The 24,222-nt window shown below is 33.3% G+C and overlaps 3 protein-coding genes across 4 annotated transcripts in view; 2 read left to right on the top strand and 1 right to left on the bottom strand.

Annotated features, from left to right (window-relative positions):
- The first annotated feature begins 303 nt into the window (after nucleotides 1-303).
- LOC127795092 (germin-like protein subfamily T member 2) lies at nucleotides 304-1,133 on the top strand. Its single transcript, XM_052326549.1, has one exon. It carries the CDS (start codon nucleotides 342-344, stop codon nucleotides 1,017-1,019), a length of 678 nt encoding a protein of 225 aa, XP_052182509.1. The 5' UTR covers nucleotides 304-341; the 3' UTR covers nucleotides 1,020-1,133.
- A 3-nt stretch (nucleotides 1,134-1,136) lies between these two features.
- Nucleotides 1,137-24,222, bottom strand: part of LOC127795086 (transcription factor BHLH089-like) — a 38,092-nt gene continuing 15,006 nt past the window's right edge. Inside the window, exons 5-6 of one of the 2 annotated variants that reach the window (XM_052326540.1) lie at nucleotides 19,525-19,596; nucleotides 1,137-1,289 (exon numbers count right to left, since the gene is read on the bottom strand). In XM_052326540.1, the coding sequence (XP_052182500.1) occupies nucleotides 1,152-1,289; nucleotides 19,525-19,596 (210 nt within the window). In that variant the 3' untranslated portion in view covers nucleotides 1,137-1,151. The remainder of the gene's footprint in view (nucleotides 1,290-19,524; nucleotides 19,597-24,222) is intronic. The other variant, XM_052326539.1, reaches the window with a different exon arrangement.
- LOC127795091 (germin-like protein subfamily T member 2) lies at nucleotides 12,398-13,223 on the top strand. Its single transcript, XM_052326548.1, has one exon. The coding sequence runs from the start codon at nucleotides 12,436-12,438 to the stop codon at nucleotides 13,111-13,113; it is 678 nt and encodes a 225-aa protein (XP_052182508.1). The 5' UTR covers nucleotides 12,398-12,435; the 3' UTR covers nucleotides 13,114-13,223.

Below are 24,222 nucleotides of genomic sequence, written 5' to 3'. Positions count from 1 at the left end.
TTAAACACATGTGAAATCTCTTGATCATCTAGTCTGATCTTATTAATGAGGATTAAAAAATAAAAAATAAAAAGCATGACTGGGTCAAGCCTCCTGAGATCAACATGTTGAGAAAGTCTCCAGTCCTTAAATTTCATTTGGGTTCATATAAGCGATAGGGTGTTACCATGTCAAACCAAACTAATCCCCGTCAATTTTTCTTTGGTTAATCTAATTCTGTATTTTTTAAGGGGGACTGTGTGTAGTCGAAAGACCAGCATATAGGAAACCATGACTTTCCACCTCTATAAATCCCCCTCCAATACCTTCACCTTCTTACAAAGTGTAGAAAACTAAAGCATATGGCTGCCATGGTCACCCTCTCAAGCTCCTGCGTCCAGCTGATCCTCTGTTTAAGTGTCTTGCTCCTTTTACCCTTGCCTTACTCTTCTGCTGATCCTGAACCATTACAGGACTTCTGTGTTGCAGATCTTAATTCCTCTGTGAGTGTTAATGGCTTCCCCTGCAAACCAGCCTCAGAAGTGAGTTCAGAAGACTTCTTCTTCGACGGGCTGATCAACGAGGGCAACACAAGTAACGTATTCGGCGCGAATGTCACAGCCGGAAATGTTCTTGCATTCCCCGGTTTGAACACGCTAGGGCTATCCATGAATCGGGTTGACTTCGCTCCCGGTGGAATAAATCCACCTCACTCGCACCCTCGCTCAACAGAGACCGGCGTAGTGATTAAAGGGAAGGTTCTTGTAGGGTTTGTCACGACAGGGAATGTGTTCTACTCAAAGGTTCTGACTGCTGGGCAGATGTTTGTGATTCCCAGAGGGCTGGTTCACTTTCAGATGAATAATGGGACGGGGAAGGCCTTGATCCTTACTGCTTTCAACAGTCAACTACCAGGAACTGATGTCCTGCCCTTGACTCTTTTTGCTTCAAAACCATCTATACCTAATGATGTGTTGACAAAAGCATTCCAAGTAGATGAAGAGGTTGTCAATGGCATAAAATCCAAGTTTGGTGTCTAGAATGTTATTCGTGGGTACTGATATCTGTCTCTACTATTCATCTGACTGTGTTCGTTTGTATCTTTTCTCATATTACACTATCAAATAAACAAACAATTGCAAAGGGTTCATATTGTTACTGGGGTAGTTGAATTAGGATGGGATAAATACTAAGATAACTGTTTCTTCGACCTGCATATGAAGCCATTCAGGTTGTGATCCTTGCATATATTCCCTTCTTGCTTGTGAGCCAAAAATCATGTCAGTAGCATCAAATGTTGGAGCCCCAACCTGAACCGCCAGATTTATTTGTCAGAAGCATAAAAGAAAGGGCAAGAAGAACAAAATCACGCACTATTCTTTTCATAAGATTCATTGCTTCAGAGAGCTCTTATTTAGAAAATAAGGTTTAATGGTACTCAATTCAGAGGAGAATCTGCTGTATCCTCCTTTGAACGATAAATGCAAAGCACAACTCATAATAGGACATGGCATATGAACTACAAGGAAACAACTAATGAATAAAAGGAGAAACTGATTAGGGAAGATAAAAAGGGAAGGAAGGGAGGGGTAGGAAAAGCAAGGATACTAGATGTGCTCAACCGGGAATCAATTCATAACCATAACCATCACTATCTGACATGAAGAGCACTACCCAGGACACAGGGTCAAAATAAGACTGTAGAAATTGTGAGTGATAGGAGAGGTAAAAGAGTCATATCCTGTGTTGAACTGCAAAAAAAGCAAGAAAGGGATATAGACTGTTACTACAACCCATTTAGATTTACAATCCATGTGAAGTATTGTTCTTTCACAATAAGATAAGTCAGAATACAAGAAATTCATCAACGAGCTTTGCAGGTCTAGTGCGCTTTTTTTAGCACCTTTTCTTTTTCTTTTATTTTAAACAAACATATCAAAATTTTGCATTTTTAATTAATAACTGGATATCAGCAAATGCTAAACTTAAAACATCTTTGAATCTCATTTAAGTTAAGGTTTTTTTCTATTACTTGGGATGACCGTTTTTGCGCGGTTTCCGGTGCTCATGCCTTCGATTATGCTAGGGGAGGTAAATAGCAGGTGTGAGACTTTGGCTCATTACGCAAGACAAGAATCAAACTCACAATCCACCGGACTGACGCCGGCATATCGCTTACCCGACCGCTTGACCTATGCCCTGGAGGCAGCTTTTTTCCAATTACTTGGATTGACTACATGTGTGTTGTGATAGGTTTGAAATGTTATGGCACACACTCAAGAGGGGAAAGGGTAAATTAGGTAATTTAAAAACTTGATAAAACTTGGAAAACTTTTTGATCCAATTGATATTTTAGTGATTTAAACCATAAAACATATAAAATGACAAATATAAAACTTAAAGAATGTAAAGCAAGAAAGATAAATGACACAAAAGATTTATAGTGATTTAGATTAAATCAAACCTAATCTACTATATTACCTCCTCACTAAGGATTTTAAACTAATTCACTAAAACCTCTTGCTTGAACCCAAGTAGGCCATCTAGTCCAATACTATGATATACAACCTCTTACACTTAAGGTAGACCCTCTGACACACTTGTTAGGAAATTAACCTTCTACTTACAAAAGTTTGCCATTTAACTATACAAATTAGGAAATACAATAATTGAATAATAAATAGAGAATCTAAGAGATGAATCTTTTAGTTACAAGCTCTCTCAAAATGATATAAGGGTTAAAGGAATTGATACAAATTAAAATTAAACCCTTGAAGAGAGAAAAATGAAGCACAATCAATATAAATACAAATGAGTATCAAATGTAAGCTTAAATCACTTTATTCCCATCCATTAGTTTCTTCAAGATCATGCTTGATTTGTATTTATAGGTGCTCCACAAGTTTCAAAAGAAAACTAACAATTTATAGCTGTTGGAGTTTGAAAAACTAGTCATTGGAAGTTGTTAAAGAAACAAACTGTAAATAGATTCAAAGGTTAGTCAACAGATCAAGGCTGTAATACCCAAGAATTTTCAAAGGGCTCAAGAGTAATCTATCTTAGGGCAAAAATGCAATTTTCAGGTAAATTAAGATTGTAAGGTAATTTTGGTACATTTATGAGCAACTGAATAGATTGTAAGGAGTACCCTGGAGCCGAGATGTCTAAGAAAAATGATATGGTAATGACGAGCGTATCAAGACATGATTTATGGCATCGAAGGAAATCGGGTCAAAGATAGTTTTTGGTACAACTATGATTTACGTTGAAAAACCAAATTGTCGTAGGAGACTTCCGAGAAATTAACGGAACCCTAAAGAGGTTCATATTTAGTATGTAGAACAACACTTCAGTGGTTTCAGGTTAAAACGAAAAAGTTTACCGTCAAAACGTAGATTTGGGCCTAAGTGTGATTTCTTAATTTTACCCGAGAGATGTCGAAATGACGTTATTTCCGAATCTTCAGGGATGAAATGAAAGGTATAGAGCTTGAGGGTCATAATGGATCTATTGGAAAGCTCAGGGGCTTCAAGAAAAAGACCAAAGTGACATTAGAAATATATAGAGGAGCTGAAGTGCAATTTTTGCAACTTGAATAGTGAGGTGACTGCCATGGCCGACAAGCCACCTTGCTGGTCCCCAACAGCCAATTTCTGCCACGGGAGGCTGGAGGAAGGTGACAAGGGATGCTCAGGGTCGGGCTTAAGCCGACACTAGTCGCAAATGTGGTCGATTTTTTCATGTTTTCAATCATTTTTGGCCGAAATTTGGTGCAAAATTTGAGGGTTGAATGATGATGTTTTGGCTCGATCTAGGGAAGGTAGAAGCCTTAGAGGCGTTGGGTTGAGTAGCCATGAGCATTTGAGAGCTCGGGCTTGCCTATAAATAAAGGATTTAAGAGTTGGCTGAATCTTTCAAAAATTTAAACTCTCAGATTTGAGAATTTGAGGAAAAATTGAGGGCAGCAGATAAAGGACTTTTGTTCCCCATGTCTAGAGGATCATTTTTGGATAATTTGAACAATTTTTGTTGAAAGTTGAGGGAGATATGAAGCTTCGTCAGAAAAATGGGTTTGGCCGAAAAATCTATTTGAGCAGTCAAAAAATGTCTTTGATCGAGTGATTTAAAGCTATTATCCTGTAGATGATGAAGAGAATAAGACGTAGGTTTAAACGAGAGGCGAAACAAAGCTCAAAGAAATGAGATATCGCAAAAAAACTAGGCTGGGTGCGTGGCTGCCAAAATCTGGCCAAGGAAGAAGATTGACGCGTGCAGTGCACGCACTAGCTAGCCCCCGGGAGTAAGGGCACGTGGAGGACCAAAAAATGGCGCGTGCAATGCTGAAAAAATTTGAAAAAAATCCCCCCCCCCCAAAAAAAAAAAAAACAAAAAAAAAACTAAAGGGGGTTTGTGTTTAAAGTTTTGGTGTTTGACTTTCGGGTTTCTTAGTTTCCTTAATGACCAGCCTCATTATGCGTGTAAACGAAGCATCAGGGTAAGTTCTAGAATTTTCTTTTAAATTTCTTAGAATATTATGAATTGTTGTGGAAAAAGATTTGAGAAAATAGTTAATGAGATATTTATTTGAAATATTAAGAGAGAAAAATAGAAGAAATTATGAAAAAATTATATGAACAAAATACATATTTATGTTCCTTTGAAATAAATATGGTGTCCAGGGATCATTGTGACCCGAGATTAAATGATCTCTAAGTTCGACACAAAAATCGAGGTCGGGCATGCAAATCGAGACAATACACATTTTTCGAGGTGTTCTGAACTTGGTGCAAAAATATAAGTGGTTCAACCCAAAACCACTTTTATGCAAATAATTTTATCATATTGACATGCTATATTATGTTATACATCATGTAAAGTGCATTTATATGTATTGATGACGAATTATGCATATGTTCACGATGATATTATTGATCATGCAACGCATAAGGGTTTAAGATTAGGGACTGACGCCGTTGCTCTGCCAAAGATGCATCCATACATCTCGCTCTGGTAAGGAGACTGTTAAAATAGAAAGTAACAGTTGAGTGCAGTCGACTCAAACGAAAAGAATGATGTTATGTTGCATTGCATACAAATTTGAGATATGAATGATGTACCATTTTAGGGACGATTACAGTTACCTCAACTAGGCGCTGTAGTTGACTAGATGTAATTAATTATCTCATCAAGGACAAATGCTTTCCCAATAACCTGATGAAAACGAAAATTACACAGATTCGCAGGAAAAATAATACCATTGCAACATTAAAGATGGAAGAAACACAAATGCTTTTGTGTTGCCGTGACAGGTTTTAAGGACTCCAAAAATTATGTGAGCATGAGCAAGAGGAAAGTGTCAAAGGTGGAGAATTAGGTGCTTAAATTACACGTCTAATACTTTTTTTTAAATATCATTTTTTTTTCTTTTAGCTATATATGGCTTTAGCATCAGAATAATGTTATTTATCAATCTAGCATCAAATTTTATCCAATCTTGCTCTGGACAAGAAGACCCCTTGGTTAGTTGCAAAAAATAGCCACTTTACCACTTTTGACCTCAATCTTTGACTTTTCAACTCTCCACTTTAATTAAAAATTAAGAATGAAAATAAAGACAATAAATTACCAAACTACCCTTAATACAAATCAAATAAAAATGGTGAATTTCTATTTTACCTCACAGACAAACCCGAGAAACCCCTCATAATTATAATAATAAATTTTTAACTATTAAAGTATTATTATTATTTCTTAATATTAATTCTTATTTTTTAATAATTTAATAATTGGGTGGGTCTTGAACCCACAGTAGGTCCCCATCTCTTTTTAATTATTAAATATATATATGTATTATTACATATAAATAACTGAAAATTTGTTATTCAATGATTATTATTTTATTTTTCAATTGTAATAATAATTACAAATCTTAATTATAATAATAAATTTTCAACCATTAAATTATCATTATTTTCAAATAAATACAATTATTTTAATAATTTAATAACTAGTCGGGTCTCGCTCGGTTCCCTCCCTTCATTTTTTTTATTAAATATATATGTAATAATATTACATATATAATAAATAAAAAGGATTAAATAAAAATAATTGAAAATTTGAAATATATATGTATTATTAAATAATTGAAAAATAGTTATTCAGTTATTATTAAAATAGTTTTTTTGATCCGTTTTTTTTCTTTTCTTGGCCATAGAATTTTTCCCAATTATCCAATAGTCCCAAAAATAAATTATTATTTTTAACCACTTTCTAGTAAAAAAACGTTTTTGACAAATCAAACAAACTAATTGCACTCTATAGCCATTTTTTTGTGAGATGCCTAAAATACCCTTAATGAGATTTTCAATTGAAAAGCCCACATTGTCCTTATCTTCATTTACCAAAATACCCCTGTCTCTTTCATATTGCCTTTCTCTTCTCTGTCATCTTCGAACATTCACGTTACTCTCTTTTTCTCAACTGTCAAACCATCTAAACTCAATCATTCATTATATATTCAATTTTTTTGCTTGTTGAGTCATTTAACAATCTTCATCAATCACAACGACTTCATTGAAATCTCATTCAACAAAATTCTTTATCTCCAACAAACAATTTCACTGACTGAATCTCTAAGGATTGATTTCATTTCTATTTCTTTTGTTTTGTGATCACATTGCTTAGAAAGGTCGTGCAGTATGATTCTGGTTATGAATAAAAAATATTTTGATAGATATTATTCCAGATCTATACTGATTTTAATGAAAAAATAATTTTTCAAAACGACACAACGTCATCAGGTATTGTAGGGCCACAAAACCTGATTTTTTGATCTTTTATTATTTTTTTGGGCCATGGGATTTTTCAAAGTTACTTGACAAAAATTGATGTCTTTTTACATTTTTTGGCTTAATTGAATTTATAATTCACAATAAAAAATAATGGAATGATAATAAAACACGACCAATACATGATTAAATGTTATAACTACTAACAACATTGGATTAAATTGATGTAATGATTATAAAATTTACCCAAAAATACAAGTATAATTTTTAAACAATAATTATTTTTGTTATTACTGGATAACTTGGAAAAATTCTATAGTCAAGAAAAGAAAAAAAGGGGATAAAAAAAACCATTTCAATAAAAGAAATCGGGTTTTGTGGGGCCACAAAACCTGATTTTTTTTAAAAAATGGATTTTTTGACCTTTTTTTTTTGGGCCATGGGATTTTTCAAATTTAACCAATAAAAAATGATGTCTTTTTCAATTTTTGGCTTAATTAAATTTATAATTCACAATAAACAACAATGGAATGATAATAAAACACAACCAATACATGATTAAGTGTTCTAACTACTAACAACATTGGATTAAATTGATGTAATGATTATAAAATTTACCCAAAAATACAAGTATAATTTTTAAACAATAATTTATTTTTGGGACTATTGGATAACTTGAAAAAATCTCATGACCAAGAAAAGAAAAAAAAAGAATCAAGAAAACCATTTTAATAAAATAAATCGGGTTTTGTGAGGCCACAAAATTTGATTTTTAATAAAAATGGATTTTTTGATCTTTTACTTTTTTTGGGGGGGGGGGGGCATGGGATTTTTCAATTTTAATCAATAAAAAATGATGTCTTTTTACATTTTTTTGGCATAATTGAATTGATAATTCATAATAAACAACAACGGAATATTAATAAGACACAACCAATATATGATTAAGTGTTCTAACTACTAACAACATTGTATTAAATTGATGTAATGATTATAAAATTTACCCAAAAATACAAGTATAGTTTTTAAACAATAATTTATTTTTGGGATTATTGGATAACTTGGAAAAATCCCAAGGCAGAGAAAAGAAAAAAAAAGGATCAAAAAAACTATTTTAATGAAATAAACAGGGTTTTGTGGAGCCACAAAACCTGATATTTTGATTTTTTTTTTTTGGGGGGGGGGTGTCATGAGATTTTTCAAATTTAACCAATAAAAAATGATGTCTTTTTATATTTTTTGCCTTAATTAAATTTATAATTCACAATAAACAACAATGGAATGATAATAAAATACAACCAATACATGATTAAGTGTTCTAACTACTAATAACTTTGGATTAAATTGATGTAATGATTATAAAATTTACCCAAAAATACAAGAATAATTTTTAAACAGTCATTTATTTTGGGACTATTAGATAACTTGGAAAAATCTCATGGCAAAGAAAAGAAAAAAAAATCAAAAAAACCATTTTAATAAAATAAATCGGGTTTTGTGGAGCCACAAAACCTCACTTTTTAATAAAAATGGATTTTTTTTATCTTTATTTTTTTTGGGGCCATCTGATTTTCCAAAGTTATCCAATAAAAAATGACATCTTTTTACATTTTTTTGCTTAATTGAATTTATAATTCACAATAAACAACAACGGAATGATAATAAAACATAATCAATACATGATTAAGTGTTCTAACTACTAACAATATTGGATTAAATTGATGTAATGATTATAAAATTTACCCAAAAATACAAGTATAATTTTTAAACAATAATTTATTTTTGAGAGTATTGGATAACTTGGAAAAATCCCATGGCCAAGAAAAAAAAAAGATCAAAAAAACCATTTTAATAAAATAAATTGGGTTTTGTGGGGCCACAAAAATTGATTTTTTAATAAAAATAAATTTTTTTATCTTTTACTTTTGGGGGGGGGGGGGGGCGTGTGATTTTTCAATCTCAACCCCAAAAAAATGATGTCTTTTTACATTTTTTGGCTTAATTGAATTTATAATTCACAATGAACAACAATGAAATGATAATAAAACACAACCAATACATAATTAAGTGTTTTAACTACTAACAACATTGGATTAAAATGCTGTAATGATTATAAAATTTACCCAAAAATACAAGTAAAATTTTTAAATAATAATTTATTTTTTGGACTATTGGATAACCTGAAAAAATCTCATGGCCAAGAAAAGAAAAAAAAAAGAATAAAAAAGCCATTTTAATAAAATAAATCGGGTTTTGTGGGGCCACAAACCTCGGGGTTTTGTGGGACCACAAAACTCGGTTTTTTAATAAAAATTGATTTTTTGTTTTTTTTTTTTTTGGCTATGATATTTTTCAAATTTAATCAATAAAAAATGATGTATTTTTATATTTTTCGACTTAATTGAATTTATAATTCAAATTAAACAACAATGTAATGATAATAAAACACAACCAATACATGATTAAGTGTTCTAACTACTAACAACATTAGATTAAATTAATGTAAAGATTATAAAATTTACTCAAAAATACAAGTATAATTTTTAAACAATAATTTATTTTTGGAACTATTGGATAACTTGAAAAAATCTCATGGCCAAGAAAAGAAAAAAAAAAGGATAGAAAAAACCATTTTAATAAAATAAATAGGGTTTTGTGGGGTCACAAAACCTGATTCTTTAATAAAAATGAATTTTTTGATCTTTTACTTTTTTTTTTTGGGCCATGAGATTTTTCAATTTTAACCAATAAAAAATGATGTCTTTTTACAATTTTTTGGCTTAATTGAATTTATAATTCACAATAAACAACAATGGACTATTAATAAAATACAACCAACACATGATCAAGTGTTCTAACTACTACCAACATTGTATTAAATTTATATAATGATTATAAAATTTACCCAAAAATACAAGTATAATTTTTAAACAATAATTTATTTTTGGGACTAATGGATAACTTGAAAAAATCCCATGGCAGAGAAAGGAAAAGAAAAAGGATCAAAAAAACTATTTTAATGAAATAAATTGGGTTTTGTGGGCCACAAAACCTGATTTTTTTTTTTTGGGCCATGGAAATTTTCAAATTTAACCAATAAAAAATGATTTTTTTATATTTTTTTGGCTTAATTGAATTTATTATTCACAATAAACAACAATAGAATGATAATAAAACACAACCAATGCATGATTAAGTATTCTAATTACTAACAATATTGGATTAAATTGCTGTAATGATTATAAAATTTACCCAAAAATGTAAATATAATTTTTAAACAATAATTTATTTTGGGGACTATTGGATAATTTGAAAAAATCTCATGGCCAAGAAAAGAAAAAAAAAGGGCAAAAATAAATTAATAAAATAAATCAATTTTGTGGGGCCACAAAACCCGATTTTTTAATTAAAATTAGTTTTTTGATTTTTTTTTGGGCTATGGATTTTTCAAATTTAACCAATAAAAAATGATGTCTTTTTACATTTTTTTGGCTTAATTGAATTTATAATTCACAATAAACAACAATGGAATAATAATAAAACACAACCAATACATGATTAAGTGTTCTAACTACTAACAACATTAGATTAAATTGATGTAATGATTATAAAATTTAGCCAAAAATACAAGTATAATTTTTAAACAATAATTTATTTTTTAGACTATTGGATAACTTGGAAAAATCTCAAGGCCAAGAAAAGAAAATAAAAGGATCAAAAAAACCATTTTAATAAAATAAATCAGGTTTTGTGGGGCCACAAAACTTGATTTTTTAATAAAAATGAATTTTTTGATCTTTTACTCTCTTTTTTTTGTGCCATGGGATTTTTCAATTTAACCAATAAAAAACGATGTCTTTTTATATTTTTTGGCTTAATTAAAATTATAATTCACAATAAATAATAATAGAATATTAATAAAACACAACCAATACATGATTAACTATTCTAACTACCAACAACATTGTATTAAATTGATGTAATGATTATAAAATTTACCCAAAAATACAAGTATAATTTTTAAACAATAATTTATTTTTGGGACTATTGGATAAGTTGGAAAAATTCCATGGTAGAGAAAAGAAAAAAAAAAGATTAAAAAACTATTTTAATAAAATAAATCGGGTTTCGTAAGGCCACAAAACTTGATTTTTTAACAAAAATTGATTTTTTGATCCTTTTTTTTTTTTGGGTGGGGGGGCATGGGATTTTTCAAATTTAACCAATAAAAAATGATATCTTTTTACATTTTTTGCCTTAATTGAATTTGTTATTCACAATAAACAATAATAGAATGATAATAAAACACAACCAATACACGATTAAGTGTTCTAATTACTAACAACATTGGATTAAATTGATGTAATGATTATAAAATTTACCCAAAAATACAGAATAATTTTTAAACAATAATTTTTTTTTTAGACTATTGGATAACTAGGAAAAATCTCATAGCCAAGAAAAGAAAGAAAAATGATTAAAAAAACCATTTTAATAAAATAAATCGGGTTTTTTGTGGCCACAAAACCTGATTTTTTTTAAAAAAAATGGATTTTTTGACCTTTTCTTTTTTTTGGGCAATGGGATTTTTCAAATTTAACCAATAAAAAATGTTGTCTTTTTATATTTTTTGGCTTAATTGAATTTATAATTCACAATAAACAAAAATGGAATGATAATAAAACACAACCGATACATGATTAAGTGTTCTAACTACTAACAACATTGGATTAAATTGATGTAATGATTATAAAATTTACTCAAAAATACAAGTATAATTTTTAGACAACAATTTATTTATTTTTGGGACTATTGGATAACGTGAAAAAATCCCCTTGCCAAGAAAAGAAAAAAAGGATAAAAAAAACCATTTTAATATAATAAATCGGGTTTTGTGGGGCCACAAAACTTGATTTTTTAATAAAAATTGATTTTTTGATCTTTTTTTGGGGGGCATTGGATTTTTCAAATTTAACCAATAAAAAAGATGTCTTTTTACTTTTTTTTGGCTTAATTGAATTTATAATTCATAATAAATAACAATGGAATGATAATAAAATAAAACTAATACATGATTAAGTGTTCTAACAACTAACAACATTGGATTAAATTGATGTAATGATTATAAATTGCCATCTATACTTTTCTTTAAGTAGATTTGTTAGGAAAGCCTTAGCCATTGAAAACTACGTCAAAACATTTTTAGATATTGTAAAAAAAAAAAAAAGAGTTAATGACATTGTCTTCCAAATTTAATAAGATATAATTAAATCTATAAACGACACTTAAATACTATTTAACCTTATAAATTCTAAAATATGATTGCCATTTAAACACATGTGAAATCTCTTGATCATCTAGTCTGATCTTATTAATGAGGATTAAAAAATAAAAAATAAAAAGCTTTACTGGGTCAAGCCTCCTGAGATCAACATGTTGAGAAAGTCTCCAGTCCTTAAATTTCATTTGGGTTCATATAAGCGATAGGGTGTTACCATGTCAAACCAAACTAATCCCCGTCAATTTTTCTTTGGTTATCTAATTCTGTATTTTTTAAGGGGGACTGTGTGTAGTCGAAAACCAGCATATAGGAAACCATGACTTTCCACCTCTATAAATCCCCCTCTAATACCTTCATCTTCTTACAAAGTGTAGAAAACTAAAGCATATGGCTGCCATGGTCACCCTCTCAAGCTCCTGCGTCCAGCTGATCCTCTGTTTAAGTGTCTTGCTCCTTTTACCCTTGCCTTACTCTTCTGCTGATCCTGAACCATTACAGGACTTCTGTGTTGCAGATCTTAATTCCTCTGTGAGTGTTAATGGCTTCCCCTGCAAACCAGCCTCAGAAGTGAGTTCAGAAGACTTCTTCTTCGACGGGCTGATCAACGAGGGCAACACAAGTAACGTATTCGGCGCGAATGTCACAGCCGGAAATGTTCTTGCATTCCCCGGTTTGAACACGCTAGGGCTATCCATGAATCGGGTTGACTTCGCTCCCGGTGGAATAAATCCACCTCACTCGCACCCTCGCTCAACAGAGACCGGCGTAGTGATTAAAGGGAAGGTTCTTGTAGGGTTTGTCACGACAGGGAATGTGTTCTACTCAAAGGTTCTGACTGCTGGGCAGATGTTTGTGATTCCCAGAGGGCTGGTTCACTTTCAGATGAATAATGGGACGGGGAAGGCCTTGATCCTTACTGCTTTCAACAGTCAACTACCAGGAACTGATGTCCTGCCCTTGACTCTTTTTGCTTCAAAACCATCTATACCTAATGATGTGTTGACAAAAGCATTCCAAGTAGATGAAGAGGTTGTCAATGGCATAAAATCCAAGTTTGGTGTCTAGAATGTTATTCGTGGGTACTGATATCTGTCTCTACTATTCATCTGACTGTGTTCGTTTGTATCTTTTCTCATATTACACTATCAAATAAACAAACAATTGCAAAGGGTTCATATTGTTACTGGGGTAGTTGAATTAGGATGGGATAAATACTAAGATAACTGTTTCTTCGACCTGCATATGAAGCCATTTAGGTTGTGATCCTTGCATATATTCCCTTCTTGCTTGTGAGCCAAAAATCATGTCAGTAGAATCAAATGTTGGAGCCCCAACCTGAACCGCCAGATTTATGTCAGAAGCATAAAAGAAAGGGCAAGAAGAACAAAATCACGCACTATTCTTTTCATAAGATTCATTGCTTCAGAGAGCTCTTATTTAGAAAATAAGGTTTAATGGTACTCAATACAGAGGAGAATCTGCTGTATCTTCCTTTGAACGATAAATGCAAAGCACAACTCATAATAGGACATGGCATATGAACTACAAGGAAACAACTAATGAATAAAAGGAGAAACTGATTAGGGAAGATAAAAAGGGAAGGAAGGGAGGGGTAGGAAAAGCAAGGATACTAGATGTGCTCAACCGGGAATCAATTCATAACCATAACCATCACTATCTGACATGAAGAGCACTACCCAGGAAACAGGGTCAAAATAAGATTGTAGAAATTGTGAATGATAGGAGAGGTAAAAGAGTTGATGAGGAAAATACCCTCAGGTCCATAATTACTCTCATGTCCTGGGAAGGCGTCCTATAGCAGTCGAGCCACGTGTTCGCTTAAGGGGTACTTCGCAAATGCGATCTTGTTTGAATCTCGAAGGACACGTGGCAGATGTGTGTTACCACGCTAGTTGGCAGGATGCTCGGTAAGGAAGTCCCTAAGACTCTTTCGCCAAAGATGACGAAGGAAGAAAGCTATCCCAAACTCTTCGGAGAGGGCGACTATTATGGAATCCTTATCGATAAGATTCCAAGAAAAGTGGGATAAAGATCCCTAAGATCTCTATCGGAATCTTGATCTCAACGCAAGGATAAAAGAAGGATGAGGGGTAAAGGTAAGGGATCGAATCACCTTTTGATAATTGGAGCATAAGTAATTTTACTCGGTTTTTCTAGTAAAAAGATATCTGACTTAATCGTCGAGATTGATCGGGGGAGCAAGTCCCCATCTCCATTGCAGGCACATTGGAGGAGACAGAAGAGGGTGATCGATCACCGCATCATCAAGAGTCATATCCTGTGTTGAACTGCAAAAAAAGCAAGAAAGGGATATAGACTGTTACCACGACCCATTTAGATTTACAATCCATGTGAAGTCTTGTGCTTTCAAAATAAGATAAGTCACAATACATCACAATACAAGAAATTCATCAACGAGCTTTGCAGGTCTAGTGCGCTTTTTTTAGCACCTTTTCTTTTTCTTTTATTTTAAACAAACATATCAAAATTTTGCATTTTTAATTAATAACTGGATATCAGCAAATGCTAAACTTAAAACATCTTTGAATCTCATTTAAGTTAAGTTTTTTTTCTATTACTTGGGATGACCATTTTTGCGCGGTCCCCAGTGCTCATGCCCTCAATTATGCTAGGGGAGGTAAATCGCAGATGTGAGGCTTTGCCTCACCACGCAAGACGAAAATTGAACTCACAATCCACCGGACTAACACCAGCATATCGCTTGCCCGACCGCTCGACCTATGCCCTGGGGGCAGCTTTTTTCTAATTACTTGGATTGACTACATTAGTGTTGTGATGGGTTTGAAATGCTATGGCACACACTCAAGAGGGAAGAGGGTAAATTAGGTAATTTAAAAACTTGATAGAACTTGAAAATTTTTTTGATCCAATTGATATTTTAGTGATTTAAAACATAAAACATATAAAATTACAGATATAAAACTTAAAGAATGTAAAGCAAGAAAGACAAATAACACAAATGATTTATAGTGGTTTGGATTAAATCAAAGCTAATCTACTATATTACCTTCTCAGTAAGGATTTTAAACCAATTCACTAAAATCTCTTGCTTGAACCCAAGTAGACTCTCTAATCCAATACTAGGATATACAACCTCCTACACTTAAGGTAGACCCTCTAACACATTTGTTAGGAAATTAACCTTCTACTTACAAAAGTTGGCCATCTAACTATACAAATTAGGAAATACAATAATTGAATAATAAATAGAGAATCTAAGAGATGAATCTTTTAGTTATAAGGTCTCTCAAAATGATATAAGCCTTAAAGGAATTGATACAAATTAAAATTAAACCCTTGAAGAGAGAAAAATGAAGCACAATCAATATAAATACAAATGAGTATCAAATGTAAGCTTAAATCGCTTTATTCCCATCCATTAGTTTCTTCAAGATCATGCTTGATTTGTATTTATAGGTGCTCCACAAGTTTCAAGAGAAAACTAACCATTTATAGCCGTTAGAGTTTGAAGAACTAGTCATTGGAAGCTGTCAGAGACATGTAAACATATTCAAAGGTTAGTTGACAGATAAAATGAGTTAGTCAAAAGATCAAAGCTGTAATACCCAAGAATTCTCAAAGGGCTCAAGAGTAATTTATCTTAGGGTAAAAATACAATTTTCAGGTAAATTAAGATTGTAAGGTCATTTTGGTACAGTTATGAGCAACCGAATAGATTGTAAGGAGTACCCTTGAGCCGAGATGTTTAAGAAAAATGATATGGTAATGACGAGCGTATCAAGACATGATTTATGGCATCGAAAGAAATCGGATCAAAGACAGTTTTTGGTACAACTATGATTTAGGCTGAAAAACCAAATTGTCATAGGAGACTTCCGAGAAATTAACGGAACCCCAAGGAGGTTCATATTTAGTATATAGAATAACCCTTCAGTGGTTTCAAGTTAAAACGAAAAAGTTTATCGTCAAAACGTAGATTTGGACCTAAGTGTAATTTCTTAATTTTGACCGAGGGAGGTCGAAATGACGTTATTCTCGAATCCTCCGGGATGAAATGAAAGGTATAGAGATTGAGGGTCATAATGGAACTATTGGAAAGCTCAAGGGCTTCAAGAAAAAGACCAAAGTGACATTAGAAATATATAGAGGAGCTGAAGTGCAATTTTTGCAACTTGAATAGTGAGGTAACTGCCATGGCCGATCAGCCACCTTGCTGGTCCCCAACAACCAATTTCGGCCACGAGAAGCTGGAGGAAGGTGACAAGGGATGCTCAGGGTCGGGCTTAAGCCGACATTAGTCGCAAAGGTGGTCGATTTTTTCATGTTTTAAGTCGTTTTTGGCCGAAATTTGGTGCAAAATTTGAGAGTTGAATAATGATATTTTGGCTCGATCTAGGGAAGGTAAAATCCTTAGAGGCGTTGGGTTGAGCAACCATGATCATTTGAGAGCTCAGGCTTGCTTATAAATAAAGGATTTAAGAGTTGGCTGAATCCTTCAAAAATTTAAACTCTCAGATCCGAGAATTCGAGGAAAAATTGAGGGCAGCAGATAAAGGGCTTTTGTTCCCCATGTCCAGAGGATTATTTTTGGACAATTTGAGCAATTTTCGTTGAAAGTTGAGGGAGATATCAAACTTCGTCGGAAAAATGGGTTTGGCCGAAAAATTTGTTTGAGCAGTCAAAAAATGTCTCTGATCGAGTGATTTGAAGGTATTATCCTGTAGATGATGAAGAGAAGAAGACGTAGGTTCAAACAAGAGGCGAAACAAAGCTCAAATGAATAAGATATCGCAAAAAAACTAGGTTGGGTGCGTGGCTGCCAAAATCTGGCCAAGGAAGAAGATTGACGCGTACAGTGCACGCGCCAGCTAGCCCCTGCGAGTGGAGGCATGTGGAGGATGGAGGCACGTGGAGGACCAAAAAATGGCGCGTGCAATGCTGAAAAAATTTGAAAAAAATCTCAAAAAAAATAATAATAAAATAGAATAAAGGGGGTTCGTGTTCAAAGTTTTGGTGTTTGACTTTCGGGTTTCTTAGTTTCCTCAATGACCAGCTTCGTTATGCGTGTAAACGGAGCATCAGGGTAAGTTCTGGAATTTTCTTTTAAATTTCTTAGAATATTATGAATTGTTGTGGGAAAAAATTTGAGAAAATAGTTAATGAGATATTTATTTGAAATATTAAGAGAGAAAAATGGGATAAAAATAGAAGAAATTATGAAAAAATTATATGAGCAAAATACATATTTATGTTCCTTTGAAATAAATATGGTGTCTAGGGATCATTATGGCCCGAGATTAAATAATCTCTAAGTTCAACACAAAAATCGAGGTCGAGCATGCAAATCGAGATGATACACATTTTTCGAGGTGTTCTGAACTTTGTGCAAAAATGTAAGTGGTTCAACCCAAAACTAGTTTTATACAAATAATTTTATCATATTGACATGCTATATTATGTTATGCATCATGTAAAGTGCATTTATATGTATTGATGACGAATTATGCATATGTTCACGATGATATTATTGATCATGCAACACATAAGGATTTAGGATTAGGGACTGGCGTCGCTGCTTTGCCAAGGGTGCACCCATACATCTCGACCTGGTAAGGAGACTGTTAAAATGAAGAGTAACAGTTGAGTGTGGTCGACTCAAACGAAAAGAATGATGTTATGTTGCATTGCATACAAACTTGAGATATGAATGATGTACCATTTCTTAAATGATTTATCATCTTACTTAGGCTTTGCCCCTAGAATATTTAAACATTCTAAATAAAGATTGTAGCAAAAACGAGGATGAATAACACATTATATGACACTTAGCAAAGTGCAAGATGTAATAATTGAATGTTATGTAACCCGTGTGTTTAAATTCTGATACATCAAATTCTGAACGTTTTGAAAAATGATAATGTATAACCTTATTTATGGTTAATGATAAAGTTAGGGTTCGATGTACATGATGACGTGGTCGATGGATTCTACGTATAGATCCGATGTTCTGCTTATTCATGAAGATTTGGTTATGTTATATTATGTTTCAAGTTATGTTGAAAAATTTATGTTCTGTTGAAGAAAAGTCTTATATTATGGGATATGTCTGAAACGATCATGTATTATTAATATGGTTTGATGTATGCTTAAGTTTGATTCATGCTTCTGCTATTGGTGAACACCTATTCTAGCATTAAGTTATATAACATGCCCGTGAAAGTGGGGTGTTACAATGGCAAAACTTCAAAAGATTAAAAACCATCATTCTGTTAGTCGACAAATTGCTTGAGGTTAGTCGGCAGATTAAAAGATTAGTTGACAAATGAAATGACTTAGTCAACAAATTCAAAGGTTAATCAACAGATGAAATGGATTAGTCGACAGATCAAGATAAAACTTTAAAAGATTAAAAACTAACATTCTGTCTGTTGATAGATTGTTTGAAGATAGTCAATAGAACAAGAAAAATTTTCAATATAGTCGACATATGATTGATTTTGTTTTAAGAGAAATCTTTTATTTTTGATCAAATAAAAATATAATATTCCAAATGACGTTAAGTGATTTATTACAAAATTTTTGACATTGAAATTCATAATAAAATTGATTTTAATTTTGGTACTTAGATCATATAAATGTAGTTTTGTGCACCAAATCAATAAACATTATAAACTAATTTCATCATCAAAATGTAATTAATTTTTATCATTAAAATTATATCAAAGAAAAAATATCAATTTATCAAGAACATAAATGTTCCTTTTGCCTTCCAAAAATATTGCTTTATTTTGATCAATGGTTTAAAAACTAATATTTAAAAAAAAATCATGAGAGATTTCATCATAATATTTGTTTGTTTGTATAAATCTCCATGTATAAGAATAAAGAAAATTATAATTTATTTGATTTTTATTTTCATTTTAATAAAATACTTGAAATTAATTTTTGTTTGAAAACTTGAAAATTATATATTTGACTTAAAATATAAATTATTTATTTTTTATCATTAAAACTAAACACAAGAATAAAATATCATGTTGTTTCACCAAAAACTCAATAAGGGAGGAAAGAAATTTACTTTTCTGCGTGTGTGTGGGTGTGTGTAAGAGAGAGAGTTGTGATTTCTCTTCTCTTCGAGCCAGTAAAATGCAATTTAATTAAGCTACCAACCTTCGGGCGGGAGGAATCTCCTAGAAAGATAAATTGTTAAATACAGAATCCATCTTTACTGTAAACATTAAGTAGCACAATCATAATTGGTTCTTTGAGCTTATCCAAACCTTCATAATGCTGAACAATGGACTGAATCACCATCTTTGCTACTGCTGTCAATTTTCCAAATGACAACAAGCAGTTTCCGTAACAGTCTGGAATTAAACAAGCATTTCTAGGAAGACCTTATGTATTGATAGCAATAACACTAAAAGGTAAAGGTCAAAAAAATCATCAGCATAATTAATCAGTAAGACTTACATCTTTAGAAGCAAATCCCTCAAAGGAGGGGTTCATCCTTGAATTGACTGCTTCAAGCTTCATTGACAAGAACTGAAATACTCAAATTGCGCGCAGAAGGCAAATAAGCTTCTCAAGTGGAAGCAATAGTAATGTCATAAAATGGATAAGCATTCAGGGACGGTTACAGTTACCTCAACTTGGCGCTGTAGTTGACTGGATGTAATTAATTATCTCAACAAGGACAAGTGCTTTCCCAATAACCTGATGAAAACGAAAATTACACAGGTTCGCAGGAAAATAATACCATTGCAACATTAAAGATGGAAGAAAGACAAATGCTTTTGGTTGCCGTGACAGGTTTCAAGGACTCCAAAAATTATGTGAGCATGAGCAAGAGGAAAGTGTCAAAGGTGGAGAATTAGGTGCTTAAATTACACGTCTAATACTTTTTTTTTAAATATCATTTTTTTTCTTTTAGCTATATATGGTAACAGAGTATTTGATTTTTAATTCATTTCATTGTATTTTTGTTTCTGTTATTTCATTTCTAGTATTGCTGTTTTGAACGATATGCTGTTTTGAACAATGGTACTTTGGTAATTTTGATGTATTAGTTTTAGGGCTAGTATTTAAAGGCTGAGATCCATTTAATGGAAAGATCAATGAGGCTATTTACATTTGTCTCTCTCTCTCCTCTGTACCGATATGGTATCAGAGAGCTTTCTGAAACCCTAGGCTCGCGCTTTCGTCTCCATCGATCACGGTCCTTTCTCCGGTGATCTTCGACTCCGACGAGCTCAACGAGTCTTAGGTACGTTTCTCTCTTCGCTGTATTTTCTCTCTTCGTTGTGAATCTCCATTGTTCGGAGTTTTCCTCCTTTATATCTTTTGATCGGAGATCCAAAAATCGATCTCTTTCCGTGGCAGCTTCCTGCTATTGTTTTCTTTTTCTTCGATCGTCCATACTTGTTCTATGGCGAATATGTTTCCAAAAATATCTTCTCCGTCAATGAGTCACTCATCTGCCATTGACGATGTCTTGAGCCCCTACTATTTGCACCACTCCGACAATCCTGGACTATTGCTGGTGTCGCAACCTTTGGCGGGAGACAACTACTCATCCTGGAGTCGTGCCATGCTCATCGCACTCTCGGTAAAGAACAAATTAGGGTTTGTAAATGGCTTGATTTCTCGGCCATCGGGTGATGATCCACTTCTCAGTTCTTGGATACGGAACAATAACATAGTGATTTCATGGATATTGAACTCTGTCTCTAAAGAAATCTCAGCAAGTATTATTTTTTCTGATTCTGCTTATGGCATATGGAATGATTTAAAAGAAAGATATCAACAAGCTAATGGTCCTCGAATCTTCCAACTTAGGAGAGAATTGATAAACCTGCAACAAGGACAGCTATCAATAAGTGCCTATTTTACCAAATTAAAGATCATTTGGGATGAACTTAGCAGCTATAGGCCAACTTGTTCTTGTCGAAAATGTACATGTGGTGGTTTGAAGTCTTTAGCTGAATATTATCATACCAAGTATGTCATGTCTTTTCTTATGGGTTTAAATGACACTTATTCTCAAGTTAGAGGACAATTATTGTTGATGGACCCTATTCCACCTATCAATAAGGTTTTTGCCTTGGTTACACAAGAGGAGAACCAAAGAAACATACATAATATATTTGGTAATTCTGATCCTGTTACACTATTGGTCAAGAATGACACATATCAGTCTGGTCAGGGTAAAAATCAGAAGAGGGAGAAGTCCTTTTGTACTCATTGCGGGTTTACTGGACATACCATAGATAAGTGTTACAAACTCCATGGATATCCTCCCGGTTATAAGCCTAGACAACGAGGAAATAATTCTGGTCACATGGCTGTTAATAATCAGAATAAAAATCCCGTTGTGAGTCAGGTATCAGGATCTATCTCTAGCTCCTCTCAAACTCAAGGAGTAGAAGGATTTATGCAGTCCTTGAGTCCACTGCAATATCAGAGTCTTTTGAGCATGCTGAGTTCTCACCTCTCAGTTGTCAAGCAAGAAAATGCTGAGTCTACTCCTTCTGATGCCCCTTCTTCTTCTGGTCAAGCATCAGGTATCTGTTTTTCTATTAATATCAGTTCATTGCTTAGTAATCCTAATCATTGGGTGTTGGATTCTGGAGCCACAAGTCATGTGTGTTCTAATTTTGCATCTTTTGTTGAGTTGAAGCCTATTCGGGATGCTTATGTTACTTTACCTGACCACACACGGATTTTAGTTCAATACACGGGCAGTGTTAAACTTACTCCACATATAGTGTTGGACAATGTTCTATATGTGCCTCATTTTAAGTTTAACCTTATTTCAGTGAGTGCATTAGTAAGACAAAATTCTATGAGTCTCAATTTTACCTCTCATTCCTATACAATACAAGATGCACACACTTCGAAGATGATTGGCAAGGCTGAATTGATTGCTGGATTATATGTTTTGGATGCTATTTCTGGTGTAGTAGATTTTGGGGTTCCTGTGGCCATAGTAGCTCATGTTAGTAAGACTACTTGGCATAACAGGCTAGGGCATCTCTCTTTCAAGAGATTGGATTTAATAAAGCCTCAACTTCAATTCCATACTACTGATCATGATTTTTGTTCTGTTTGTCCCTTAGCTAAACAAAGGAGACTGTCTTTTATATCTCATAATCACCTATCACAGAATGCTTTTGATTTGATTCATTGTGACACTTGGGGTCCTTATCATGTGCCTACCTATGTTGGATATAAATATTTCTTGACCTTAGTTGATGATTGCACGAGATACACTTGGGTTTTCCTTATGAGAAATAAATCAGAAGCTAAGGCCATTATCCCTAAGTTTTTTTTCTCTGGTAGAAACTCAATTCAATAAGAAGATTAAAAGGTTTAGGTCAGATAATGCTCCTGAACTTAAATTTGCTTATTATTTTGCCTCTAAAGGAGTTATTCACCAGTTTTCATGTGTTGAGAGGCCTGAACAAAACTCAGTGGTTGAAAGGAAACATCAGCATCTCTTAAATGTGGCACGAGCACTTTTTTTTCAATCTAGGGTCCCTATTCAGTTCTGGGGTGACTGTATTCTCACTGCCACTTACCTGATAAATAGAACTCCTTCTCCTCTCTTGCATTCCAAAACACCTTATCAACTGTTATATTAGTCACCAGTTGATTATACCCCTCTTCGAGTGTTTGGTAGCCTTTGTTTTGCCTCTACATTGTCCTCTCATAGATCAAAATTTCATCCTAGGGCTGTTGCCTGCATTTTTGTTGGTTATCCTCCAAATATTAAAGGATACAAACTTTATGATCTTCACACCAAATCCATTTTCATTTCCCGGGATGTGCAATTTCATGAGCACATTTTCCCTTTTCATTCTGTCACTCTTCCTGATGATGTAGTTGACCCATTCCATGATTTGGTGCTTCCATTCCCAGCCACTGACTTGCCTTCTTCCCATGCTCCATTGCCGGTTGTTCCTTCATATTTTTCTACAATTGACCCTCTTTCCTCTTCTTTGCCTAATCCTATTGATAGTCCACCTTCTTTACCTAATTCTGTCACTTCAGTTCGCAGATCTACTAGGGTGATTAGACCTCCTACATACCTTCAGGACTTTCATTGCAACCTTCTTTCTCACAAGACACCTCCTTCAACCAACAGTCCTTATCCCTTGTCTCAATACCTTTCTTATTCAAATTTTTCTCCAGCCCATAGCTCATTTCTACTTCAAGTGTCAGCTGATTTTGAGCCTCACTTCTATCATCAAGCTGTTCCCCATGCCCATTGGAGAGATGCCATGAAAGCTGAGTTAGATGCTATGCATCTTAACCACACTTGGACAGTCACTTCTTTGCCTCCGCACAAGCATGCCATTGGGTGTAAATGGGTTTATAAAATAAAATACAAGTCTGATGGGTCTATAGAGAGACATAAGGCTCGCTTGGTTGCAAAAGGATATACCCAACAAGAAGGATTGGATTTTTTGGACACCTTTTCTCCTGTAGCAAAACTGGTTACTGTAAAAATTCTGCTGGCTCTTGCGGCTATGAATAGGTGGTCTCTTGTGCAATTAGATGTGAACAATGCTTTTTTTAATGGGGATCTTTTTGAAGAAGTGTATATGGAATTGCCTCTTGGATATAGGCCTCCAATCCCGGTTGGTTCAACAAGGGAGAAATTAGTTTGCCGGTTACATAAATCAATTTATGGTTTAAAACAGGCTTCAAGGCAGTGGTTTTCAAAATTTTCTAATGCCCTCCTTCAATTTGGTTTTGTCCAGTCCAAATCTGATTATTCATTGTTTACTAAGGGCAAAGGATCTTCTTTTGTGGCTCTTTTGGTGTATGTGGATGATATCATCCTCACAGGCCCCAATCTTACAGCTATAAATGATCTTAAGTTGTTTCTCCACAGCCAATTCAAACTTAAAGACCTTGGAAAATTGCGATATTTTCTTGGCTTGGAGATTGCTCAATCTGAAAAGGGTATATTCTTTTCTCAAAGACATTATACGTTGCAATTGTTGGAAGATTCTGGTCTCTTGGCTAGTAAGCCTGTTTCTCTACCTATGATACCCAATCTGAAACTTAGTGCTTCTGATAGTCAGTTGCTTGAGGATTCTTCTCTTTATCGAAGATTGGTAGGCAGGTTGTTATATCTTACTATTTCCCGGCCGGATATCACTT

The sequence above is a fragment of the Diospyros lotus genome, chromosome 2 (genome assembly GCF_014633365.1).
Source record: "Diospyros lotus cultivar Yz01 chromosome 2, ASM1463336v1, whole genome shotgun sequence".
NCBI classification, from domain to species: Eukaryota; Viridiplantae; Streptophyta; class Magnoliopsida; order Ericales; family Ebenaceae; genus Diospyros; species Diospyros lotus.
Note: the sequence above shows the minus strand (reverse complement) of the source record. Positions and strands in the feature narration are given on the sequence as shown.